Raw genomic sequence first — 26265 nt, forward strand, 5'->3', positions numbered from 1 at the left:
TCGGCAAAAGTGTGCGGGTTATTAGTTTCTCCTCCCTCCCCCTTAAGGGGGTGGAGGAGTTGAGTCGCCTGCACCCTGACCCCGACCTATACGGCGATTCTCTAGTGTTTCGATTAGCGATAGAAATAGATTAGATTAGAAATAGAAATAGATTAGAATGGAAATAGATTAGATTAGAAATATAAATAGATTAGCAATAGAAATAGATTAGATTAGAAATAGAAATAGATTAGAAACAGAAAACAAAAAAAACATTAAAGCTGCAAGCAGCGTCGAACGGGTCCTCGCTTATCTGCGCCGGTCGGGGACGCCGGCGAGACGCGATGCCGGCGAGACGCGATGCCGGCGAGACGCGACGCCGGCGTCCCCGACCGGCGAGACAGCGTCGAACGGGTCCTCGCTCATCTGCGCCGGCTAGGGACGCCGGCGAGACGCCGGCCGAGGACGCCGGCGAGACGCGATGCCGGCGAGACGCGATGCCGGCGAGACGCGACGCCGGCGTCCCCGACCTGCGAGACAGCGTCGAACGGGTCCTCGCTCATCTGCGCCGGCTGGGGACGCCGGCGAGACGCGACGCCGGCGAGACGCCGGCCGAGGACGCCGGCGAGACGCGATGCCGGCGAGACGCCCCCAACCGGCGCAGATGAGCGAGGACCGAGGACGCAGGCACACACACACACACACACACACACACACACACACACACACACACGCCGATCCGCCCTCTTCTGTGTACCCCACCCCACCCCGGGATGAGGTGTAGGAGAATCACACGAGGTGACTCCCACCAAACCGCCCCATCCCGGGAGGGGGGGCCGACCCCCCCCGGTCCTTCTGTGGGATCCACAAGTCATGCCCACCGCTTTCTGTGACTAACCCGCCAGGATACCCCCCACCCAAGCGATGCAGCTGAGTGTCGGAGACTTCACACGAGGTGACTCGCCACAAGACGTACTCAGTTTTACACCGCTGGTATGAGAGGACCACCCCCCCACACCTCCTGAGGGCGTCACATCACGGTGCTGCTCTGCTGGAAATCACTGCTATTTACACTAACTCTGCTCCGTGACGTCACGACTACGAGCGACGTCACGGCATCAAAGCGCAGACAATGTTTCCATGGTGACTCAGTGACGTCACGGAGAATGTCTTGTCCGCGAGCGCGCGACATCCGCCAGCTAAACGGCGCGAGCGTGAACTGTTTTCTCTTTAACTCCTACACACGTAATAACTATCCTCACACAGCACCCCAAAGCGAGCGGACGTTACATTAATACCTTCTCTCTCTACAGCTGTTTCTCCCCGCCTCAAATCTTCGTGCTCCGCTAGCTTACTGAAGCTTCATCGTTCATATTTTTTACACCAAGAAACAACTTTTAAGTGGGCGAGGGTTGTTTATGTGTTATTAGTTGTTATGCTAAGCTCGGCAAACAGCTCCTTCTGTCGCTTCATAGTATTTACTGTACAGATGTCAGTGTTCTCCGTGTCTCACTCCAATCTCAGAAACGCCGGCCGGCCAGGTGACCCCCCCCCCGTTGACCCCCCCCCCTCTACCCCAAAACAAAAACTCTTCGGATCTACACGATTCACGTGGATGACCTATTTTGATTTCAAAACGGTGAATTTCACCGAATGGTGACAAGTTTGCAGGTATGCAAACTATTACAACTTTATATGAAATGCGCATCCGTCCATAACATTTAGCCGTACCGTCAAGTTTGAATTTTAACAGCGCTTCCTTTTAACATTTCAAAATAAAAGTGCGATTTAGCTCTAAGAGGAAGTAGATTAAAACATATACAAAATCATGAAAACAATATAAAAGGCATACATCAAAACCAATAAAGCAGATACAAAAGAAGGCAATCAACACGAAACAATGCACCTTTTAAGGGTTATTTACAGTGACAATAGCCGTTTCTCAATTCAAAGTACACAGAGTACAGACTTGTGTTCTTTTGGAGTCTGGTCTTGGGAGTCCAGACTCCGAAGGACGGGAGGACGGGAGGACGGTCTTTCTGCGATTGGAACAGCAACTAACTTGATGACGTCACCACATCAGCTGTTCTTGCTCATGAGTTTACTCCAATTTTTCACTGTAAATTATTTTTTACAGTCAAACCAAATATGACAACCCTGCTTTTTTAGGGTTTGTGTGTATATAAATAAATACATAAATATATATATATATAACATTATAAGTAGCTCGCATGCTGAAAAAGTGTGAGCACCCCTGCTCTACACTGTGTGAGGTGGCGTAGGGATGGAGGCACGAGAGGGGAGAGCAGAGGCAGTCTGCAGCCGGATAAAGAATATTACCGACTATAAACTCGGTGTGCTCGTCTTCGGTGCGTGGGGGGGAGAAAGAAACCTACAGGTGACCGCCTGGAGCTACAGCCTGACTAACTGTCATTTTAACGTTGAACCAGCTCAGCTGCATGAGGATGAGAGGCTGGTGTTCTCAGGGTGGATTCCAGCTCTTCATTTAATGTGATTGTTCTCGTAAAACAAGCGCAGGCTCACCTGAACTCAAAAAATATCCATGAGCATGTGTGTGTTACTCTGAGCTGTAATATGAGAAACTTGAGCAATAAATAGTCAAAGCATGAAAACAGTTACTTTTTCTTTTATTTGCAAACACTACATGACAGCCTCTGATAAGCATTTGCATTTAAAGTGAATATCTGTAAGTATTTTAACTGTTGTGAATATAAGCTCCACTCAATTAAAACAACCAGAAGGACAAAAACATGATTTCAGTTGTTGATTAGAGGCGTTAAATCAAATGTACATTGGAGGAGCAACACTCCAAAAAGTCTATGCAGTCTGTCAAAAGAACAGTAGAATAAAACTCATGAAAAGTAAAAAAGTCAGTCATAATTTATGAAAAGTACAACAAAAATAAAATCAGTACAGAATATCTTGAGTTTTGCACATGTTTATTTACTCTGCAAATACAATCTTATATTTTACATTAGGATTCAAAATAAGCAAAAACAACAAAGTTTGAAGTCTGGTCGTCTGGTTATATTTTGGCGTCTGCATAGAACTTCAGACACATAATATTCGTGGCTCCTCCCCTTTTCGCTTCATCGCATCAGGCTCATCTGCAAACACCAAAAAGGGACAAACTAAATGATAGTTTGGCATGCAGCTGTTGGAAGTTGTTCAAAAGGAAGCTTTAAATCAAATATAAAACTGTACTGAGGGCAAAGCGGACGCTACAATGACTCTCTATCGCCCCCAGAGGTACAAAGTGGTATTACAGGACCAGCCGGGCTCAACACTGTAACCGCTCCCATGCAGTTGATAATATTAGTTCAGTTGATAATATTAGTTCAGTTAAGAGTATAAGTCATATTCAGGCCACATTGTACCTTTAACAGCTGTTAAAGGCCGGGAAGAAGACGACTATTAATGGATTTAACATTACATTGGTTAAAAATTAAATACATATATTTCTATATTAAATAATGTAAAAAATCCATAAACAATTGCATGTAAAAAAAATTACAATATACAGTTTGCTTTCTAAAAGAAAATATATGTTCCACAATGGAAGATAAAAAAACACCGTATTTCCTTCAAAAGTGCATTTTTAAATAACCCCTAAAAAAGGAGGAAACAGCTGCCGACAGTTGTGTGACTTACGGCTGGCGCGGCGGCCTTCACTGAGGAGGAGCAGCGGGGTTCATCAGCGGCTCGATTGCCTACACGAGAGACGAAGAGGGTGGATCAACACACTGAAGACGTCGTGAAGGACTCAGCGACTCACTGCAGGTGCTGAGCACCAGCGCATCGCGAGAGGTCGTGGGAGATACAAGGTCAGCTCAGATCCTTTGAGTAACTTTCATTAAATCCAGTGTAAAATGTGATCTCAAAAGGGCTGTGGTGCTTTTGTCAGGAAATAAATCTCACTCACAGTCGAGGAAGACGAGTTGGCGACAGCGGCGCGAAGAAAGGATAACACATGATGCCCATCTGACGGAGAGAGAGAAAAAGACTTTTTTGGGCTGTGAACACTAATTGCAAGACTTCTAAACTCCTAATTGACCTTTGCTAAGAGCCAGCTGTCAGAGCTACGTTACCATGGCGCCCACGCCGTCACTAACCGCCCGGATAAAAATCTAATTTAAAATCAAACAGACTGACTTCACACACATACTGTACATCCTTCAAAGTGATTCAGGAGTGAAAACATGTTAAAAAGATAAAGATAGAAGCTGCAGATCAGTGTGGACTTTTGATCATATAAAGCACGACATTTAAAGACATCACCCGCTACCATGGAAACAAGAAGATGCTTCACTTTTTTGTCAAACGATGAATTGAGAAAATAATCGACAGCTTAATTGAAAATAATTGTGAGTTTCAACTTCGATGTCAGGCAACAGTAAAACACGGAGCTTCAGAGAAGGAGGGATGTCCCGTATCCAATCAGAGTCCTTGAATATTGGGTATCCGCTGGTATGATATATTCACCTAAATATTGATAAAACATGTATCTGAAAACTAACTGTAGACCATCTCCCGTAACACATCTTATTATCCACGATACAACTATTGATACTGTGAAACATTAACTCAGAGGATGAGACCAGAAATTGACGTCACATGATCTTTTCAATGCAGAAGCATACTGAGGCCTGTGAGGCAAGACGTGGGTGCAGTTCATCCATGTCACCACCAGGTGTCGCCAACGATCTTTGCAAAAGCACAGATACATTTGGACCCAATATTGAGGGTTTAGTGCGTTGATTCTTTGCTACGAGGAAGACGAACACACACAAACACACACACCTTTTGTGTTTTCCATCTCTGGCGAGATCTCCAGTAAGAAGGACCCGAGCCGTTCTGGGCAGGAGGACAAATTGTCCCAGAGCCACCTGAGAGCCCACATGTTCTCCTGAGGGACACAGAGATGTTATTGGATACAACTTGTAGACGGACGTTTCAGCTTCACAGGGACGAGTGACACGGAGGACACGAGGGACACGGAGGCCGCTCAGCTCTCTGGACTAAATGTCTGCCACCAGGTTACCTTAAAGGTGTTGAGCACAGGGAGGGCTGGACTCAGAGCAATGCTCAGGATTCTCACATCTAAAGCCCCCGTTACCAACAGCAACAACGCCTGGTCTGGGTACACCTGTAAACACACACACACACATATTAACAGTGTACTACCCTTTCGGTAGTACCCACGTGGATGTGTGTAGATCGTGAGCGTGCGCACCTCCAGAAAGAAGGTTGGGATCTGGAGGTTTGACCCATGCTGACCGAGCAGGATTGAATTCACAACATCCTTCGACTCCTGAAGATCAGACATGAGAGACACAGGATTCCCATCATGTAAACAACTTATTGATGAATAAATAAATGAAAAGGAGCCGTCAATAAACAACAACAACAAAAACATACGCGTAGAAAATCTGGACGTGGTTCCGGGACAGCGGTGAGCGTGTTGACGACTTGGAGTAAATCGATCCAACACCGAGACTGGATGAGAAAGACACGAGGCGAAGGATCACACACGGGGACACGAGCACGTCAAACCATGCAGCACATTCACACACGCTGGGGAACATCACTGGGCGTTAAACGATAACTCACAAAATCACTTCATCACAACAAGCACCGAAACTATTTAAAGAAAATACTCCACAAAAAAAAACGTTTCTGTGCGCACGTCAAGTCTTGAAGAAGAGCATTCTGGGAGCGTAAGAAATAAACACAGCTTTGACAGATGAGAGGTTCAGGAGCTCCGAGCGTGTCCGTCTCCTGTGTGTTACCCAGGCTTTGCAATGCTTTTAAAAAAAATCTAAGAAATCAATCAAATAGATTTACAAGTATTCAGAGAAAATATTATTCTATACTGTGTATGTCGGCCTTTATGGTCGGTTTAAAACTATGAAATCATTCATCCAAAACTATTTATGAATCAGATGTACAGTTTGTTTACTGTATAATATTTTCTCCCCCTCTTGAGTGCCGTGTCGGCAGAAGAGACGTTCACTGAGACTATTTTAAGCAGAATTATGGTTATTAATCAGCATTTAAATTAGATTATACTGGGACATATAGTGTCACAAACGCAGCGTCCAAAACAAGAAATACAGATAATTAGAACATATAGTCAAACACAACAGGACTGACGAGTAAATATCCGATGTGAGGTCAAAGGTCAGGGATGTCGTATGCGTACAGATTATAAAGCCCTCAGAGGCAAATTTGAAATTTGTGATACTGGGATATATAAAATAAAGTGAATTGAGTGACTTCAGTCTGAGCCGACTGGCCGTCTCTCTGCTGGTTTGAGGGACTCACGTCGTGGAAAACGGCCGCGGAGCATCTCTGAACCCGGAGAGCGAACCGGACCAGCACGGCCCGCGGCAGCGGCGCCGCGTCTGGAGGGAGGACCGAGAGTGCGACGTGGCGTGAGAAAATGAGTTAAAAATAAATACAAATCTACCCCCCCCCCCCCTCCTCCTCCCACGGCGGTGAAGTCTGACCTTTGATCGGCTGCCAGGCCGCGTCGGAGAAGCAGTGCACCACCTGGCTGACGGGCGCCGTCGGCGCCGTGGCCGTGTTGAAGATGCGGAAGTAAAAGAGGAAGAGCTGCGGCGTGAGGCGCGAGGCGGGCGCGCTCACCACCGTGAAGAAGCTGTTCAGGCTGCCGGTCAGAGAGCCGTCCATGCACATGAAGAACGGGAGGAGGTCCCGAACCTGCTGGAGACTAAACGGAGAGACAACAACAACAACAACAACAATAAAGTCCCTCGCACAACAACGTGAAACACCAGCGCCATTTTAAAATAGGCGAGACTATTTGAACACTCACCGCTTGGAATCATCCGTCTTGACGACTCGTAGGTAGCGACACAACTCTCTGTACCTGCAGACGGAGGGAGGACGCGGCCAGGTTTGGTTTCATTAGTGCGCGTGTGTGTGTGTGTGTGTGTGTGTGTGTGTGTGTGTAGACACGTGTCTCCGTGCTGTACCTGTGCTGCCGCTGGAGGAGCTCCGTTCTCAACAGCACGACGGAAATCTTCTCAATCAGCTGGTCCTTCTTGCCTTTGTCTTTGCGGTTCCCGGTCACGTTCTGCCCCTTCAGCACGGTGACCAGCAGGACGTCATCCCAATGCCGCACACACAGGCTGAAGCAAGCGCCCGCACACACACACACACACACACACACACACAGTTACAGTCACGCACAAACAGGCTTTTTATGTGCAACGAATCGTTTATGCGCTCAGGACACATTTGAAGACACACACCTGTTCCTTAGGGTCCTCAGCTCAGCGGGGAAAGGTAAACTCTTGAAAAAATCCTGCAATTTGTCGATGAACTCAGAGGTCAGATCGGTCATCACCATCTGCCTCTGCATCGACGCTATTACCCTGGGGAACCACAACAAGGTGGAAATCTAAATTAACTAGTTTCAGACGGGACACAACATGGGTTCTCTGTGTGTGTGTGTGTGTGTGTGTGTGTGTGTGTGTACCTCTGCAGTAACATCAGTCTGGGATCGACAGTAGTAGCAATGGGAGACTGAGCGATGAAAAACCTGGAGAGAATCACATCAATCAAAGGAAATGACTACACAGAGAGCATAAAAGCCGTTAAGATTAATCTAGAACAGGAAATGCTCTTCATGCTGTGCGTGTGTGTGTGTGTGTGTGTGTGTGTGTGTGTGTGTGTTTGTACCCTGAGATTTGAAAATGCCGTATGAACTCGGCAGCGGCTCCCAGTCTCAAGATGGCCGCCGCTCTGCCCTCCTGCTGAGCCGCTTTGTTCAGGAACGAAGACACAAACTCGAACACGGTTGTGTAGCTGCAACACGAAGAGAAGAAACAACGGAATTCTAAAAGCGTCTCTTTCGTAATGTGACGATTTAAAAGTCTGCTCCTTAAAAGGCGTTAGTCAAATTTATTAGGGCTGTCAATCGATTAAAAAAAATTAACTAATTAATCGCACATTTTGAAATTGCGATTAATTAATCGTGATTAATCGCAATTAAAAGTTAAAAGTTCATTCTTTTTAAAGACCAAACTTCACACAGAGCTGTGTTTTCAAAGAAGCTCCTACATATACAGTGCCAGCGAGGTATTTAATATCGTGGATGATAAATTGTTTCTTCAGTGAAACATCAGATTAGTAAAAAAAAAAAGTATATTGAGACCCCATTGGTCCTGTCATCTTTAACATTGAACAGCAGCAAAACCAGTGGCCTTGATAACTGACTGACATTCACATATGTCACGTTAACCCTCTGGAGGCTGGGCTCATTTTATACATTTTACAAAATAAATTAAATTCACCGTTTAAAGTCTTTTGCATGTGACACACCCCCACGTGTTATACATCAAACATTCCAGAACAATCTCAGCTCTGAAATGAGGCTCATTGTCCTCGCGCCGTGTTCTCTGGTTCTCTGACTGACAGGCTGCTAAATGAGCCTAACCTGTGAGGTGGGAGGTCCTTTGTGATTTACTGAGTGTTCATTGGGGTTTTTTTCCCCGAAATGTTGACAGACAAACGGATTGACCAATCACGTTGAAGGTTTCGTGTGACGAGTTCTTTCCGCGCCGCGTCCCCCGACACGTCGCCCCTCCGTTCCTCTGTGTATCAGAGGGGGAGACGGGAGGAAGGAGGAGCAGGAGGAAACCCGACTGATTCATCCACGAGTTAAACTGATTTCTGCTCCTTATTTTCGCGGAGAAATGATTGTTTTAAAAACGGAAACAGTGTCAAACCGTACTGTCGCGGTTTAAAAAATAAATAAAATAAAAAATAAAAAATAAATTGCGTTAATTGCGGTAAAATATTTTAGTGCGTTAACGCGGCCAAATTAATCGCATAGATTAACGCGTTAACGCTGACAGCCCTAAAATTTATATTTATTTTTTTGCTCTCGGTTAAAATACGTTTGTGTATTTTATTTTTGTTGTTTTTGCTGTTTTTGAAGTCCCAAAAAAGGGACGTCTTAACGGAGCTCTCCAGCAATGCATTATAGTATTTCTATAAACTTATATGGAAATATGGAGGGTGAATCCTAAAGGCTTTCATGTGTCCCCGACGCATGCAGTGGTACGAGATCACCTGGAGGGACGTCGGTATCCTCTCCACGGCTCCGCCACTCACTCGAAGATGGGGCTCTTCTGGTTCCACTGGTTCACGCCCCATTGCTCCGGAGCCTTCACGGTGGACAAGAACTTCTCAGAGAGCCCTTGCCTGAAGCTCTGCAGCATCGTGTCTGGACGAGAGGACGACAAATCCAGTGAATCGGGGAGTAAATATGAAACAATGAGTGGCTCAGGTTGAGGATTTCCCCAAAGTGTGTGTGTGTGAGCGCAAGTACCTGCGAGTCGGAGGTGAGAATCTATTTCCGACACGGTGAGGTTGAAGGTCTTCAGTCCTCCCAGCAGCAAGCCGTTTCTGAGGTTGTTCCAGAAGTCGCTCCTCTTGTGGCTGTTGCAGTGACACACACCGCCGTAAGACCACATCTTACACTGAACACACACACACAAATTATTCAACATTGGAAAAGAAGAACAATTACTTTCAATTCATTTGATTTAAATAGCATCGAATCATAACAGAGGTCATCTCGAGATACTTTTCACAGTTTCCTGCAGCTGTGGATAAAACTAGAATGATAATAACAGCGGCTGTTTTAATAATATAAATACGACTGATACATAGTTTAGATAGAATACACTCGCGTGGACGGTTGGAAGACGACGTCATCGCATACCGATGCCGCCAGCTTGTCGCAGATGTAGCAGAAGCACTGATCGCACGCGAGATGGTTATTGGCCACAGAAGCACCGATCTCACAGTCTGTCGCCCTGGGCACCGGGCAGAGGAGAGGTCGGGGGTTATCGCCAATGAAGGTGCAACACAAAAAAATTATGAAAATCAGTGCAAATTCGCTCACGTAAAAGCGTGGATGGGACAGTCGTAGCGTGCATGAGGAAGGACCTCAGCACGGCGGGAGAAGGTGATGACCAGGTCTTCATCCGGAGCACTGGGAGGCACGGCATCGGCTGAAACACAGCAGAAGAAGAGGAAGATCAGCTGATGACCATTCACAACCTTCCTTTTACATCCCTGTGTGTAAGTAAACACAGCTGTTACCGCTCTTCTTCACGTCCTCCATCTCCACGATGAGAACCGAGAGATCACTGCACATGTCCTCTTCACAGTCTTCATCATCACTGAGAATGATGATTATTTCTCCAGTGTCCACCGTTGTGCCCATCAGGGATGACTAGCAGGGAAGAAAACCCGGGAAAGGAATTAATGGCGTACGTATCCCGAGTCAAACCCTCCAGGAGTTGTTCCTCACTGAAAGTTTACAGGCTGGTTTGTCAGTATTTCTGCGAAGGGGATGAAATATACAGGACGTAACTAGATGAGACATTAAACTATGGTGTTTTTTTTAAAAAGACGTTATGTTGTCGCGTTAACTTTAAAAAACAACACGAGTTTTAGTTTCTATTTTGAAGAAGCTCGCTCGCTTTTCCTCCAGACAGGAAACAGAAAGTTACAAACGTGTAAAAGCTGTCGCAGATTGCGGAAACATTACTAATGTACTTCTTTATTGCGAAATACAGAAATTAAATACGTTTACGTGGCTGTTTTAGTTTCGTTAGCGAGTTGTCTTACCTTTGTTGCCCCAGACTGAAGAAGTTATTTTTGGCGCCCCGCGCTTCCAAAACTCATCGTAACCGGATGTGACTCTCGATGTTCTTCTTTGTGGGTTCAATTGTTGGTCGGCAAACCAGCTCAGTGGAGTATTACCGCCACCTAGTGGACTGATTTGTGGAGCCGTAGATAAAGCAGTTAAAATAAATATGGTTTCATCTTTTTGTTGGTCTACTTGACTTCATATTTTTGACCCACAACAGTTTTACATTTCACAATAATCAACTCAGACGGATGCCGGCTTATTAAAAATAAATGAGAAAAATCTCTTTAATCTTAGCGTTCCTGTAATAATTACGAAAAACGCCTATCCAGGCCGACCTAAAATAAATTGAAAGCCGTTTGATCAATCTGTAACTGAAAGATAGTCATAAATAATAATATATGAATAATAAATCCACATTTTCTCTCTGAAAAGATTCTTTAGAAAGTAATCAGACACCTAAAAACTCATTTTATATTTCCTGTCGAGGCACAACAAGCATCAAGAGATTCCCATTTCAAGCAGTGCTTTAAGATTGACGTCTATCACAATTAGATAATAGTTGATTCTTAAATTGCATCATTGACACAATTCAACAAACTACACCATCCTTTCCCTCCCAAAGCCCCTCAATGCTTACAAATGCAACAGAGATGGTCAAGTAATAAATAGTCCTTCAATAAATACATTTTTGGTCAAAGAAAGTCAGTTTTAAGTTGTTTAAACCATCTGAAAAACATCGCCCAGTGAACTTGTAAATCTATGATGCAAATCGTAATATGCGTCCTCTTATACCGGCTTTACATTGATTCAAATAAAAAAGAAAGACCTACACACAATGTGCATTTTTACACAAATTGCAAATGACCATTTAAAAAAGAAATATACAACTACGGTGAGATTTATGTTTCAAACATGAACTTTAATTGCAATACAAATTACAACGATTTCTAAATGCATCTTCCACAAGTCCGCTAAAGGAAGGTCCACGAGCTTCACCGCTCATCTGACGTCCATCCAGAGTTACGCAGCAGAACGTAAACAGAACACCAGAGGATCAGGTGAAGAAATGAAGATCCTCCGTGCTGTTAAAGAGGAGGGGAGCTCTTCTTCTCCTTGCTGTGAGGCTTATATCTCCTCGCTGCGGCTCTCTGGTTCTTCTGGGCCATTGTGGATCCATCTGCAGCTCCTGGTGTCCGCCCTTCGGTCTTAGACTGCTGCTCTGCCTGATCGTCCTCGGCGCCCTGACCAGGCATTTCTTTCAGCCACTGCTGGTAGTAACCACGGAAACCATCGATTTGGACCAGGTAGTTGTTTCTCGTCTTGTACTGGGAGGGATGGAAAGGAGGAAGCACGAGGGGAGGAGAGGGGAAACATAAATACAATATGAATACGTCAATACGAAATGTATAAACAGTATGACTTTCATCATATTGGGATAGTTTTGGGTACTTGAGTGCAGAGGAATAAGCAAAAAACACAACATTGCTAAGAGTTCTTCCCTTCCACTAAAATGATTGGGCAATGGAGACTACAGGTGAGCCTTTCGCTCCATGATGATCCATGACGCTTACCTTGTTATAGTTGGGAGGATACTGTGAGGCGAACTCCAGCTGTCTGATGATGACCTCATTAGGCCACACCTTCATGCTGCTCATGCTTTTGAGCATCGTTTTCAGGTAAACAAAATCCACTCTTCGAGTTGCTCGGCCAATCAGAGCAGAGAAGACCTGGACGGTAGGCCGAAATCCCGCCTCCTGCAATAAATACATATAAAAGATAGAAAATAACAAGTCAAACAATTGGTCTTCTAATAGTACTACAATACCATTTTTGCTGACGTTAGTATCACATGACAATGTTACAATTCATCTCTTTGCGTAACTAATGATAAACACTTATATTTTGTTACACCGTCTTTTGTTCTGTGTTTACATCAACATATAACAAATGGAAAAAGCAGCTGTGACAGAATAGTGCATGATATTCTGTCCTTTATTATGCAAATACACGGCGATTCCTCAAGCTGACTGTTGAGAGTTTCCTCACCTCCATGTCCTCCAGCAGCTGCAGTCCGTCCTGCTGCTGCTCGCAGCCCAACGCCAGACACCCAAACGTCTTCACATCCACCTTGACGTGCCGCTGTCGCATCACTGTCAACACGAACTGGAAGGAGAGAGAATCCCATCAGAAATATGCACTGAAAGTACCGTCAAAAAAATGTACTTCAGTACAGTACATGAGTATCAGTAAATGTACTCGGGTACTTTCCACTGGTGGATACAACCAAAACTAGAATGGGCACTCGGTAGAGCGCATACCTTCGCATTTCACAAGATTGGGCATTGAATTATGAACATTTTGGCATTAGTTGCATACCAATTGGACAAAAATGTATCGCGCTATGGTAAAAAAAAGATGTTGACCTTTCCATGACCTTGACCTTTGACCCGATTGATCCCAACATCTAATCAAATGGTCCCCGGATAATAACCAATCATCCCACCAAATTTCATGAGATTCAAGAAGATTTTGACCTGTTCATGACCTTTGACCTTGAACTTTGACCCGATCAATCCCAAAATCTAATCAACTGGTCCCCGGATAATAACCAATCATCCCACCAAATTTCATGCGATTCGGTTCAATACTTTTTGAGTTTAGCGAATAACACGCATACAAACAAATAAATAAATAAATACACGGCGATCAAAACATAAACTTCCGCATTTTCAATGCGAAGGTAACTATCTGCATGGCCAGATACTACAGAGGTAGGTGTGTGTGTGTGTGTGTGTCTACCTTTGCCTCCTCCAGATCTCCAGCTCGGGCTGCTCTGCGTATCACACTGTTAAAGAAGGCGGCGTCCAGCTTCACTTTGTGCTGCTTGGCGACCTTCAGCAGCGTCTCCAGAGACCGGCGTCCCGGCTCCATCGTGTCCGCCAGCAGGGTCACGGTTCTGATGTCCGGACACATTTGGCCGGCGGCCAACTTCTCCAGGAACCCCTCCGCTCCTCCGATGAGGGCGAGCCTATCCGACGCTCCGGCCACGGCGCCGAGGGAGACCACGTCCACCCTCTTACCCTCAAACAGGTCCAGCAGGTTAGGGGCCGTGGAATCGCCGGCCGTGTCGACCGGCAGCAAGACGGCGTCTCCTTGTGGGACCGGCACCAGGTGGGCGGAGTCTTTGCCGTCGGACGCCTCCTCGCCACCTCCGCTGTGCTGCTGGCTGTCGGTGTGCGGGTCAGGTTGGATGAACAACTGCTTCTCCAGGAGGTCCAGGTCCATGACGTCATTGCGTTCCCCCTTGTGCGGCGGGTCGGGCCTCAGCAGCACGCCGCTGGCCACGGCCGGGTCGCCGATCCCACAGTCCCTGGCAGTCCGCAGGAGCAGGTTATAGTTCTGTGAGTCTGGAACAATCCCGGACCTCAGCATCTGGCGCCACACCTGAAACAAAAAGAGATGTAAAGAGACCCGGTGCATATTGACTTTGTGCAATAACAACAATATTACAAGTTCCTTCTATGTTCCACTGCGCCTCCTACTTATGTATTTATAATCAGTTGGTTTGTAAATCTTTAAAAGGACTGCCTTATTCACACACACACACACACACACACACACACATCGGTGGCTGAGCTGAGCTGGCTTGTGAGGGAAGCTCTAGATGGACTGTCTGGATTACAGGAGACCTTAAACCGCGAGGATTGAGATTCGTCCTCTTTCTGAGCAGCTCTGCTGAGCCTTATACGTGTGATTTTTTCGTCCGACATTTGTGAAACGGAGAGTACCGACGCAGCCGGTGTTTGGGCTCCTGAATGGTGGATCCTTCTGGATAATCATACGATTGATTTTTGAGAGAACGCACCTCCTATCGCCCCAATGTCAGGACCAAGACCTCATGAACAGAGCCCGGGTCCCCCGCTGACTGACTGTCATCCCCAGGACATTTCCTTTCCGGTCACCCCCCTGCACATCACTTAATTCTTCATTAAAATACACTTAAACACACTTATATATACTTAAATATACACAACTCTTCACCTTAAATACTTACACTTGTTAGATTTCTGAAACCTGCCCGTCTGTGCACTTTACCTCATACTTATATTTATATTTTTCATTATCGCACTGTGTTTATTGTTTATTGTTGTTAATGTCATTGTCTATTGTTGCACCATCCACCATGACACATTGCTTGTATACGTAAATATACACGGCAATAAAAAGTTTTTGATTCTGAAATAGTAGCACTCGGGTTGTACTGTTGACCACAGATTGAAGCACGCTACTTTCGAGATTGCCGACTTTCACGGAAAATCTCAGAGTAAATATATTCTGTGCATCTACCTGTAGAGCCAGCCTGAATCCAGTTTCTTTGTCCTTCAAGCAGCCCATCAGCAGGTAGTGGAACGTCTTCTGAGTCACAGCGTGGCCGTTCTGCAGCATCTCCTGCAAACGGACACAAGACTCGTGTAGAGAATCGGGACGACTCGGCGAGCGGACCCCTCCCGCACGTCGGCCCCGCGTCGTACCCGCAGCGTGTGAATACAGGCCTGGAGGTGGTTGGTGATGGCGTGCGTCTTGAGGAGGGCGTGGTACGTGATGGTGCAGAGCGGGTAGTTGTTGCGGCGGAGTTCCTGCTCCAACGCCACGGCCTGCTGGATGCCGGCTTGTTTGGACGGAGACTCGGCGCAGGCGTTGAACAGGGCGGTGTAGGTGGCGTCGTTGGGCTCGAGGCCGCGCTTCTTCATCTGGAAGAGACGCGCGCAGCGTTACATCGCGTTGTCCATGGACATTTAAACTGAAACTAAAACTATGACGGGAAATATAATACCACAATTTGAGTAAGATAGCAGTAAAATGAGTAAGTGAGGCGAAGATGTTTTTGAATTTTCATAATTTCGATTCTTCTGCTGGAAGGTACGGATGAATTTGGGGCAAATTTAAGTGAAAAATAACTGTGAGCGAGTTCAAAGCTCAACTTCATGATCATTTCAGAGGCTGCTGTTGACGTGTAGAATGTTAAAACTGAGCAGTTTTTCAAACATTTAGTCTATCCTCATTAATGTAAATGAGAAGAAATATTAGAAGAAATAAAAAATGTCAGCACCAAAAACTGCAGCTTACGAAATCACCCTAAAGTTGAATCAACGCCTCTCTAGATTCAACAAAGAACGAACACTATCACCTTCGAGAAGTAAAGAAATCTCATATTTGATGGTTATAACATGATACATTATATATAAAACAGACAGAGGAGACAGTTTCACATCACTTTTAGATCTGGAATATCCTCCAGCAACTGAGCATCCTTCTTGCCAGACATCGTCGTCTTCGATGCAGCTTTGTAAGGTCGCCATTTCAAACTTAGAAATATTGCAACCTCAAACCGTTTCTCTCATTTAATAACCTGAAGATGATCACAAATGCCTTCTTTTCCTCTCATCTGGGTCACTGCAACGCTCTTTATTTGGGAAGTACCCAGTCATATCTCGCCTGCAGCTCGTGCAGATTGATGCTGCTAGAGCTCTGAGCTCCTCTACCTCCAGTCCAACCCCAGATCTCTTGTTTTCTATCCGTTTCCTTTTCTTATTCATTTGCATATGGGATTATATAGTTGTTGTTATGTTTTTTTTGCTTTTTTTGTGTTGCTGTTGCCATGTAATGTGATTTTATTATATATTATGCCATGTTGTCGTCTTATATTTTACAGCACTTTAGTAAAATTAAACCCCGCTGAGCATGTAAACATAATAATAGTGTGTGAATAAAATCTCCCTACATCGTTGTAGAGTCTGAAGGCCTTCTTCAGCTGTCCAGCTCGACCGCAGCCTCCTATCAGCACCGTGAAGTTGCTCTCCTCCGGCTGCAGACCCTCCGCCTGCAGCATGTCTCTGCTGAACAAGTCCAAGGCCTGCTGCAGCTGCGAGAGGAGACACACACACACACACACAGACAGACACACACACACACACACACCCACACACACAATGTGTTAAACACAGAAGGAGGCGAGAGGACAGAGATGCTCAAAGAGGACTCACCTTGTTCTCTTTGATCAGCCTCTTGCACTGTAAGAAGTACCAGTACGGTGTGTTCGTCCTCTTGCGACGTTTCACCCAGTCTTCATCCCCGTCCTCCTCGTCTCCCTCTCGGTACCGGAGATCCTGGACGTACGGGCTGATTTTCCTGTACGTCCTCCTGGAGGACATGTCGGTGGAGAAGGAACCGAAGTGTTCCCCGTCTGGGGGGTCCTTTTCAGCCGGGGCCGAGGGGGACCCCAGAGGATCTGCACCCGCATGGGAAGAGGCTGATAGGAACACAGTTCTGGCGGATAGCAGCTGCCAGGGAGTCTGTGTGAGGACGAGACCGGAGGACCAGTGTCGTGACACATCTCGTGCCCCGGTCAGATTGAGGGTCCCGGTCGAGTTCTTACTCGTTGAAAAGAAGCACACTTTCGCTACAGGGACCGATACTTTCCTCCCGTTTCGCACGCACAGACAGGCGACGGACGTTAACATGTTCACCTACTTCAATCTAACGTCCCTTAAAATAAAATATTACTTACAAATGCTATTTTCAGGGCAGCTGCGCAGCTTGTCATGTTGTGCGCACCACGATGTTTCAATGACAAACCAACTGAGCAAGACCTGACTAGTAGATACAGAACAATAAATATAAACCGGCTTATTTGGCGCTTCGATCCTTTAAATGGATCACAGCTGACTATTAATTGAGTTGAAACATGTCACAGTTTATTTCTGGAGGTAAATTTATTGTTTAAAAATCTACTCTCGATAGGACGTCCCACTTAGATCGAGTACATCGGTGATCGATTTGTATGCCTGTGCCGTTAACTTCACGTCTCTGCAGGTGAATCCACGCCCCTGCCCACTGATTATAAAGTTGACTTCCTGGAGTAAAAAGTGTTGAAAACGGAAAGCCAGACCAAATAAGAAAATGTAAACTCAGGTTTGATTCATTTTAAAAGAGACACAGTTTTCCCGGTTTCCGGGAGACACTTGTTACAGCAATGGAAGAGAGACACAGCTCGACAATGGTAAAGTGTCATAACAAGTGCCCGCCGCACACATTTATGCGACTCATCACACGCTCATATTATTCACAATTTATTTAAAGTGTTCATTTGTATGTTAAGACAAACTGACATCTATGTTATCATTATGTGTTTCTGACAATATCAACTAAGTTTCTTACACATTAGAGGTCAGCTCAAGGCATTTATTGACATCATTTGTTCTCATGTTCTGCTATCCAGATTAAAGGGTTTGAGTAAACTACAATAACATAATTAAAAAGCTTTATTATGAGTGATTTTGTAGACATCTGCCATATTATGTAATAAATAGTGTGTTGATTTCAGCTCTACATATTAGCACCGTCTGTGTTTTGAAAACACCTAAAGCAGTATTTATAACAGGGGTGTTCAATACGTCGATCGCGGCGTAGTATTGGTAGATCGCATGTCATTAAAAAAAATTGGCCCGCCCCAATGAAATCTCCGCCCGCCACCCTATAATTTTCTCTAAAGCGCCAGATTACAGCAGAAGTAATGTAAGGTCCCTTTTCTTGAAGACGTCTTTGTTCTTGTATTAAACTAAACACCCGTCTGTTATTGATCGTATCCAAACAACAGCAGGTCATTTCTGTCTCTACGTGTCGCGTTAACACTTCTCGACTCGCCGTCTCGCGCGCAGCAGAGCTCCGATGCCGGCGTGTCTGCGCGCATCGGGACGGAGCAACCAAAAAAAAGTTACTTGCACCCCCAAAAAGTGTTCACTTCTTGGGGGTGCAAGTGACTTTTTTAAAATTTCTTTATGTAAGAAATGAATTTCCTTTTTGTTTCTCTTTTATATATAGTCCTTGGCAATTCTCATTTCTGAGAATCACCTTCCCACCCACCCGTTTTGTGATCTCACAGCAGAGCCCGCCCACCCCCTTCTCCAATTCAGCCACTTCCCTGGGTGGAGGGGGGTTTCTGTGAGATTCACAGACGTAACTTCTGCTGGAAGTCACTGCTAGTTACAGACTCTGGTTCGCTGCTCCGTGACGTCACTACACACTAGCGACGTCACAGCACAGAACCAGAGTGGCCTACATGTCATGTGACTGTTTCCATGGTGACTGTAACGGATCCCCGTATTTGAATCTGCGTGAGACTTACTGCTGGTGAACTTCTTTATTTTCTTTCTTTCCGCGAATACAATTGAACCAAACATCTTTCTTAAATACCTCCTCGTCACCACCGTAAGAGCATTAGCCTCATACGGGACCATTCAAACTTTTACAACTTTATATGAAATGCGCATCCGTCCGTAATATTTAGCCGTACCGTCAAGTTTGAATTTTAACAGCGCTTCCTTTTAACATTTCAAAATAAAAGTCAGATTTAGCTCTTAGAGGAAGTAGATTAAAACATATACAAAATCATTAAAACAATACAATATAAAAAGGCATACATCAAAACCAATAAAGCAGATACAAAAGAAGGCAATCAACACAAAACAATACACCTTAAGGGTTATTTACAGTTCTCAATTCAAAGTACACAGAGTACAGACTTGTGTTCTTTTGGAGTCTGGTCTTGGGAGTCCAGACTCCGAAGGACGGGAGGACGGTCTTTCTGTGATTGGAACAGCAGCTAACTTGATGACGTCACCACATCAGCTGTTCTTGCTCATGAGTTTACTCCAATTTTTCACTGTAAATTACTTTTTAGTCAAACAAAATATGACAACCCTGCTTTTTCAGGGTTTGTGTGTATATAAATAAATACATATATAACATATTATAAGTAGCTCGCATGCTGAAAAAGTGTGAGCACCCCTGATTTATAAAAATGAACCTGTGTGTGTGTGTGTGTCTAATGATTCACAGAGCGATGAACCTCAGACGAGAGCAGACTTCTTAAAATGTGAGTCTTTCTAATCTAAAATAACAGACCGCAAAACAATTCAGGTGCCATGGAAATCGGTTGCTCTTTGGGATATGCATTGAGCTTAGAATCCCCAAATGGCCCCAGTTGCATTAATTTGATAATAAATTGGACATAAACTTGAATACAAGCCGTTTCCCTTTGTTTCCAGTCTGGCTTCGTATTTATAAGACAAACATGAGTGGTATCAATCTTCTTGATTTAATCTGCTGGACCTCTCTGCAATAAAGCGAATGTCAATTTCCCCAAATTTCAATTATTCCTTCAAACACACATTTCCTTAAATCATCCCAGTGAAGAGTTTTGCACATTAGTTTCAGGTGTGTAAATGAAAAGACTCATCAGCGTTTGTTCTTCCTCTCCTCTCACAGATTACCGTCGCCTCACCCTGGACTCGAACACGGCGTACAGAGAGATGGTTCTGTCTGAGGGGAACCGAAAGGTGGAGCTCACAGATATAGTCCAGGAGTACCCCGAACACCCGGACAGGTTCTCTCACCTCTACCAGGTGCTGTGTGAAGAGGGTCTGTCCGGACGCTGCTACTGGGAGGTGGAGTTCAAAGGCTCTGTTGAAATAGCGATGGCGTACAAAGATCTTGGCAGATCGGACTATTACGCCGAGTGTGCGTTCGGCTGCAACGACAAATCCTGGAGTTTGGACATAAACGGCAACACGAAGTGTTTCAGACACGGGGATGAGGAGACGGCGGTGCCGGAGCCCCGGTCCTCCAGAGTGGGCGTGTACCTCGATCACAAGGCGGGTAGCCTGACCTACTACTGCGTCTGTGACACGGCGCTGCAGCTGCTGCACAGAGAAGAAACCACGTTCACGAAGCCGCTCTACCCCGGACTGTGGGTCATAGACTCCGCCCAGCTGTGTGACCTGGAGGAGAGTTCCAGTTGAACAATGTCATGTGATCCAGGGCAATCCGGGGCGCCCTTCCAGAGGATAAAACGCGATGCAACCCTACGGTGGATTTCAACAAATCACGATAATAATGGTACATGGACAACACCGATATAACTTCAATGGAGTTTATTACAACTTCATTTGATTCAGAAGTATCTGAACAAATACATCCCTTCATTTCTATTTTTGGCACTTATTTTCAAAGTAACAGACCGCCGGTGTAGTAATGGGCATGATTCATGATTGAAAGGGCCTCATTCGAGTCTCCAAATGGTAACACATGTGAAATGTCCAGGAACAATAAACTCCCTCCCAGCAAATTACCTTTTGAAGAACATTATTACTTTGTCAGCTAAATGAAAACAATCTGATGATGATGATGATTGTTGTCGAGCAGCCTGAAACTGTTCTCGGTGAAACAAAATGACACAGAAATCACTGTGCAGGTGACAATCGGTGTTTCAACGAGCGACTTCTATTTCCTGCAGAATAAAATGGGTCGGAGCACCTCGCAGCAGACGTCGCGTACCAATCACTCTGGAGCTTTCTGGTGATGTCACAATGGGGATAGATGCGGGGGTTGGGCCACGTGGCTCTGGAACAAAGTCATCCTGTCCAGCAGTGTCAGTGGGATGTCTCTGATGACTGACGACAGGTCTTCATGCTGCAACGGATAGATGACCACGCTCAGAGCCGAGCGATCCGTGGAAAATCTACCGGGAGAGAGAGAACACAAGAAAAGATTCCATTGAAAAAGTTGCATAACAACACAAATAAATAAATGAATAGTACGATAACACGAGGCATGATAATGTAAACTATCACTTATATGTTTGAGGATTTCTCTTCGGCACAAAAAAAGAAAAGCACCGACCTGTCGAGCAGAACTTTCTGCAGAGTGCGACAAGCCACCAAGGTGCCGCCCATGAACATGTGGCACATGACGACGTGGCAGCAACGCTCCATGAAGGTTTCTACGGCCGACGGGTCGAAGGCGCCGCCGCGGGAGATAAGGCAGAGGCGCTGCAGACGGGAGCAGCAGGACAGAGCCTCAAAGAAGGAGGTGCTGGCATTCAGGTAGGGCTGCTCCAACCTGGAACACCCACACACACAATGTTCAACATATAAATACGGGAATTATTTCCATGACATGTAAATCAGGCTAACTGATGCAGTGCCTTTTATTTTGTAGTAGATAGAAGGATCAACTTTACATGAAAAACAACAACTCTCCATCACACAGCAAGGTCAATCTGAACGTATTTTTTTTCAGTTTGGGGGGGGGGGGGTTATTGTAATTATCTGGGGGGGGAAATACAATCTGCTAATTCACAATTTTTCATCACAAGTTTTATTTATTAAATTAGAATTATAGCAAAAAAAAATTGCCAAGAGATTAGATTTAGATTCTTCTTGTTTTTACAAAGTAAACCAATGGTTTAAGTGGTTCTGAGTCTACTTAACATCCATCTGAAGAAAACATTTAGATTAAATAACAAATAATAAATTAAATATGAGAATTGACAAGTATATAAATAACAATGGACAATCTGTTAACTACATGGACATATAATAATAATGACTGTACTGTCTGATGGTTAGAGTGTATTAATACAGTGAATGAAGGGGACACAAAGACATCCTCTAACCTGAGTTCCCGTAGCTGCGTGCACTGTTTAAGTGTGTCCAGCAAGGCAGGGGTGTAGTTCATGGTTTTTAGTGATCCCATGTTGGCCAGGGACAACACCTGTAGGTCTTTGCACTGCCTGGTCAGCTGTACCAGCCCCGTCCCCCTGAGGACGCCAGGCAGCCCGGCCAGAGTCAGACGATGTAACCGAGGCAACGCCTCAAGTGCCGCCAAGTGTGCGTCGCCGACCCCCCGGGCCCACGGGCACATGCCGCGAGGCTCCACGCTGGCGCGAGTGCACGGCTCGAGCCGAGGCAGCGCGGAGACAAAACCTGGGCCGATGAGCTCCAAGGTCTCTAAAAAAGGGCAGCCGGCTAAGAGCAGCGTGAGCCCCGCTATGCTGTCCCCCGACAGGGTGCACTCCGCGTCGGGCTGGTAATTCTGGATCCCCAGACGCGGAGACTTCTTCAGGCCCTGGAACAGCGGGGAGGGAGACGTGCTGTTCGTGGTGATTTGATGCGTGTTCAAGCCGTCCGACAGAGCGCAGGCGGGCAGAGCGAGAGAGCGCAGGTGTGCCAGTTTGGCCAAGCTGGCACACAGGTGCGTTTCCCCACCCAGCCCCGGCGAGCTTTCGTGATGATAGTGCGTGTGCATCAGGTTCAGTTGTTTCACGTTGGAACAGCCGACGGCCAACCGGCTCATCGTGGCGGGAACCAGCTGATCCTCCACACTCCTGCACTCAGAGTACAGGACCTTGTTGATCCCGCTGAGGTTCAGGCTGGTCAGCTGCGTGGCGTCTTTGACTCCTCCCTCCAGCAGCGACTGGAACACCTGCGGCCACAGCGCCGGGCAGCGGCTGAAGCTCAGGTGCTTCGGGCTGTTTCCCTCCAGAGCTCGCTTCAGGGACAAGGAATCCAGCCAGGACCGAGGGAGCTGCAGCGCCTCCAGGTCCCCGCGCTGGCCCAAGCTCTGGGCCAATGAGGGGGCGGCGGGCCAGTGCGCCGGGTTCGGCCCAGGAATCGACACAAGGAAAACTCTGAGACGCTTCGGCACATGAACGCTGAACACTGCCAGGTAGAGGAGGAGCAAGGTCTGGTTCACCTGAGGGCATGGACACACAGACACACAGACACACCGATTACAAACCACACCGCATTAGAGCGTGTACTGCAGGTATACGAGAGCATAGTACTGCACATGAAGGCCAACCGACTCACCTCCCCCGGAGCCAGCCTGGCAGTGAACTCCTCCAGCTGCTGGTAATGCGGCACACTGCTCTGACCCATCATTAACTGACAGCAGACACCGATCCCCTCTCTGGTCACGTCTGAGATGTCAAACTGCAGCATCAGCCTGCCGGGCACCGACACAGACACGCAGTCAACAATGTAGGAGTGGAATACGAGGCAAGAACGCAAATGCCAGTTCCATTAGCGTAGTGTCGCTAAACTCAACCAATGGACCACATGCATTAAGATGGCTGATCTGAAGTGACAAAGTAAATGCAAATTGCCATTTTCTAAATAAATAACTTTTAGGATTTGATTGTGACAGAAAGCACATGCAGGTGATTTTATCCGTGCAAGCTAAGGATGGCGATGTCGGTTCAGTCCACTACTTTGGTCCAGAGACTGAAATAACAACTACTGGATGGATTTATTCAGGATGACATTTTGTTCAAACTCTCATGAGCCACAGAGGATACATCCTCGTGACTTAAGGGATCCGATGACCTTTCCTGTAGCGCCACCAGCAGGTCAAACTTTCATTTTTTGATTTAACTACAAGATGAATTGGCACATAACATTGGAGACATGTTCCCCAGAGGACAAATCCTGCTGACTATGGGGGCCCTTTGAAGAAAATATAAGTCTACTTACAGGATTTTGCTCATTTAATCTACAAATCTGTAAAACTGAGTTTCTTGACAGGAGAATCACAAAAAAGCACCACTAAATCTACCAGAATTGTTCACAGAATTTGTCTGGGAAAATAAATAAATAAATCAAGCATTAAAAAAAACATTAAAAAATAAAGATAGTAAGCGGGGCTGGCTAGTCATGACATGTCTCCAAAGCCATTGCATTGATTGCCATGAAATCTGGTACAGACAGTCATGTTCAGCTCAGGATGAGCAGTGATCTTGTTGGTGATTCTTTTAGTTTTCATCGAGCACTAAAACTTAAATTCATCATGTGAATACGCAGTAATATTGACGGATTCGTACTTGCGGAGTTGTGCACAACATGGCACCACACCATAACTCGGCGTCAGCAGCGTCTGTCTGAGCTCCGACAGGCGGCTCAGGGAAGCCACGGCCTCCGAACTGAGCTGAGCCGAGTTGAAGCCGGGCGTCACATCAAAAGCGAGGGATCTGAGCAGAGAGAGGGAGGAGAGGAGACGGGAGAGACGCAGGGAAGTGAGGCGACAGCCGGTGACATCGAGGTGCGTCACTCCTCTGCAGCGAGCGAGAAGCTCCATTGTAGAGCCAGCCAGCCAGTAGCAACCATTGAGGCTAAGAGACTGCACGTGATTGGCCAACCGCTTTAATATGTGCCGAATCAATAGATCGTCAGCCTGGAGAGAACAAAGAACTCATTTTATTAAATCCAGCTGTTAAAATGCAACAAATACTCCACTGTGTCGTTGACGAAATGCTTTCAAAATATACAGAAAGACCCACACACGCATGCATTAACGTGAAGATTAATAGAAAACTGTGATGGGAATCTGGACTAAAACAATCTAGAAATTTAGCAGTTCAAAAGAAAAAGAAAAAAAGTATACAACATCTTTACCAGATACTCCTCAGACAGGCTGACGTTTGTGAGCAGGGTCTTATCGTGGCACAGTGTGTGTAACTTGTGGCAGACGTTCGCCACGTTCCACAGCAGGTCACACACTGGAACGTGGCGGAGGATGCACAGCAGGATCTCGTCGGACAAATCCGACATCCCCACCGAGGTGGAGGACATCGTGTCCTCGTCAAATACGGCCTGAGAAGAAAGCGGCGTCGCGGTTTAAAAGCGTTGAGACTCTCCGTGTATTCAGTCAACCTCTGGGTAGAATTACCATAATGGCAAAGATGCTGCAAATCCTGGTGCCATCAACTCCTAATTCTTAGTATTTTGGAATTGCGGTTCAACAAAGAGACAGCAGCTGGTATTAAGACCCTAGTTTATGACAATATATCATTCATATTGTGGTAGCTCTCCATTTAATGCTGGTTGTATTGAGCCATTGTAGACAATGCTGCATATCAATTAGTGGGACTGATTTATAAAAACACTTTCTATATGTATATATAATTTTGCATCAGTATTAGTTAGAAGGGAGTTTTTAAATTAGCTGTTGCCAAAAATCCTATCTGGTTATTACATTTATATATTTTAATTACCCACACTAACTTTTGAATAATATGTAATATATGACAAGGATATGGACACTGCACACATACAACCAAATGTATTAATACTGCTCTATCTTATATATGACTAATTAGCCAGCGGTATAGTTGAAGGTACGGAAACACGTACAACTATTGTACAATTTGGGATTAAAAGATGATGCCATTACCAGCGAATGGTCAAACGCCTTCATATCAGTATTGCACTACACTGTCTAAGCGTTTTAATTAAACTTGGTTGAACAATTTATCAGGAACCTGTGTCGGTCTGAGCCAACATCGCGTTAATGTTAGCTAACGTTAGTTCAGTTGCCCAGCGGCACCGTTAAATATAAAGGGTTTGTCGATTTTCCCACCTGTACAATTTGTCGGTCCATGTCCTCTGAAATCCATCTCACGGACCCGCTCATGTTCACCAGGATTCTTTGTATTTTAATTGGATTTTAGATGTTCGCCCAGCGCTTCATTTTCCGATGAAACCGCTTTCCGTCGGACCACAGGCGGTGTTACCGGGCGTAACATCCCTCCGTTGACAGGACGGACCACTTTCGCTGCTGCACAGGGACGGAAGTATTTCAGTGACGGACACACTTCCGGTCGGTAAAAAAAGATGAAGTTGCTGCTGTTAGTCCAATCTGATTTGTTTTTGTTTTTAATGCAGGGATTTTCT

At 45.7% G+C, this 26265-nt stretch overlaps 4 protein-coding genes across 6 annotated transcripts; 1 reads left to right on the top strand and 3 right to left on the bottom strand.

Moving 5' to 3' along the window:
- Positions 1–2610: 2610 nt before the first annotated feature.
- On the bottom strand, positions 2611–10724 carry zgc:112980 (uncharacterized protein LOC503706 homolog). 2 transcript variants are annotated; one of them, XM_056409261.1, is made up of 20 exons: positions 10672–10724; positions 10141–10273; positions 9941–10049; positions 9758–9851; positions 9362–9512; positions 9145–9256; positions 7708–7833; positions 7505–7567; positions 7278–7400; positions 6999–7154; positions 6839–6892; positions 6510–6733; positions 6325–6404; positions 5419–5496; positions 5234–5311; positions 5042–5146; positions 4801–4906; positions 3923–3981; positions 3652–3710; positions 2611–3107 (listed from the first exon to the last, which is right to left on the bottom strand). In XM_056409261.1, the coding sequence occupies exons 2-19, from the start codon at positions 10262–10264 to the stop codon at positions 3669–3671; spliced, it is 1884 nt and encodes a 627-aa protein (XP_056265236.1). In that variant the 5' UTR covers positions 10265–10273; positions 10672–10724; the 3' UTR covers positions 2611–3107; positions 3652–3668. The 2 variants fall into 2 exon arrangements, with proteins under 2 accessions (XP_056265236.1, XP_056265237.1); XM_056409262.1 differs by lacking the exon at positions 10672–10724 and having other exon boundaries at positions 9362–9471; positions 10141–10232.
- An 865-nt stretch (positions 10725–11589) lies between these two features.
- On the bottom strand, positions 11590–17307 carry ptcd1 (pentatricopeptide repeat domain 1). Its single transcript, XM_056409239.1, has 8 exons — positions 16741–17307; positions 16479–16619; positions 15229–15447; positions 15044–15145; positions 13496–14140; positions 12743–12859; positions 12268–12450; positions 11590–12021 (listed from the first exon to the last, which is right to left on the bottom strand). The coding sequence occupies exons 1-8, from the start codon at positions 17215–17217 to the stop codon at positions 11782–11784; spliced, it is 2124 nt and encodes a 707-aa protein (XP_056265214.1). The 5' UTR covers positions 17218–17307; the 3' UTR covers positions 11590–11781.
- A 289-nt stretch (positions 17308–17596) lies between these two features.
- LOC130190535 (stonustoxin subunit alpha-like) lies at positions 17597–20885 on the top strand. Of its 2 annotated transcripts, XM_056409990.1 has the most exons (3): positions 17597–17756; positions 19595–19631; positions 20024–20885. In XM_056409990.1, the coding sequence occupies exons 1-3, from the start codon at positions 17730–17732 to the stop codon at positions 20554–20556; spliced, it is 597 nt and encodes a 198-aa protein (XP_056265965.1). In that variant the 5' UTR covers positions 17597–17729; the 3' UTR covers positions 20557–20885. The 2 variants fall into 2 exon arrangements, with proteins under 2 accessions (XP_056265965.1, XP_056265966.1); XM_056409991.1 differs by lacking the exon at positions 19595–19631.
- Positions 20674–26156, bottom strand: fbxl18 (F-box and leucine-rich repeat protein 18). The gene is made up of 7 exons (XM_056409989.1): positions 25952–26156; positions 24988–25185; positions 24417–24766; positions 23407–23542; positions 22212–23290; positions 21437–21655; positions 20674–21275 (listed from the first exon to the last, which is right to left on the bottom strand). The coding sequence occupies exons 1-7, from the start codon at positions 26003–26005 to the stop codon at positions 21119–21121; spliced, it is 2193 nt and encodes a 730-aa protein (XP_056265964.1). The 5' UTR covers positions 26006–26156; the 3' UTR covers positions 20674–21118.
- Positions 26157–26265: the final 109 nt, after the last annotated feature.

The sequence above is a fragment of the Pseudoliparis swirei genome, chromosome 24 (assembly GCF_029220125.1).
Source record: "Pseudoliparis swirei isolate HS2019 ecotype Mariana Trench chromosome 24, NWPU_hadal_v1, whole genome shotgun sequence".
Taxonomy (NCBI): domain Eukaryota; kingdom Metazoa; phylum Chordata; class Actinopteri; order Perciformes; family Liparidae; genus Pseudoliparis; species Pseudoliparis swirei.

What these genes read in the sequence shown, in the direction of transcription:
- zgc:112980 (XM_056409261.1), bottom strand. Translation starts at nt 10,264, where the DNA reads ATGGGCACAACGGTGGACACTGGAGAAATAATCATCATTCTCAGTGAT. An exon ending in CAGAAGAGCCCCATCTTCGA is followed by an intron (nt 7,834 to 9,144) that starts GTGAGTGGCGGA and finishes TTCGTGTTGCAG; the next exon opens with CTACACAACCGTGTTCGAGT. An exon ending in AAGACGGATGATTCCAAGCG is followed by an intron (nt 6,734 to 6,838) that starts GTGAGTGTTCAA and finishes CTCTCCGTTTAG; the next exon opens with TCTCCAGCAGGTTCGGGACC.
- ptcd1 (XM_056409239.1), bottom strand. Translation starts at nt 17,217, where the DNA reads ATGTTAACGTCCGTCGCCTGTCTGTGCGTGCGAAACGGGAGGAAAGTA. An exon ending in GAGATCTGGAGGAGGCAAAG is followed by an intron (nt 12,860 to 13,495) that starts GTAGACACACAC and finishes CTCTCCTTCCAG; the next exon opens with TTCGTGTTGACAGTGATGCG. An exon ending in AGCTGCTGGAGGACATGGAG is followed by an intron (nt 12,451 to 12,742) that starts GTGAGGAAACTC and finishes TATTTATTGCAG; the next exon opens with GAGGCGGGATTTCGGCCTAC.
- LOC130190535 (XM_056409990.1), top strand. Translation starts at nt 17,730, where the DNA reads ATGGAAGAGAGACACAGCTCGACAATG. An exon ending in AGAGACACAGCTCGACAATG is followed by an intron (nt 17,757 to 19,594) that starts GTAAAGTGTCAT and finishes AATGATTCACAG; the next exon opens with AGCGATGAACCTCAGACGAG. An exon ending in GAGAGCAGACTTCTTAAAAT is followed by an intron (nt 19,632 to 20,023) that starts GTGAGTCTTTCT and finishes CTCCTCTCACAG; the next exon opens with ATTACCGTCGCCTCACCCTG.
- fbxl18 (XM_056409989.1), bottom strand. Translation starts at nt 26,005, where the DNA reads ATGAGCGGGTCCGTGAGATGGATTTCAGAGGACATGGACCGACAAATT. An exon ending in GCCTGTCTGAGGAGTATCTG is followed by an intron (nt 24,767 to 24,987) that starts GTAAAGATGTTG and finishes TGTTCTCTCCAG; the next exon opens with GCTGACGATCTATTGATTCG. An exon ending in ACGCAGCTACGGGAACTCAG is followed by an intron (nt 21,656 to 22,211) that starts GTTAGAGGATGT and finishes TGGGTGTTCCAG; the next exon opens with GTTGGAGCAGCCCTACCTGA.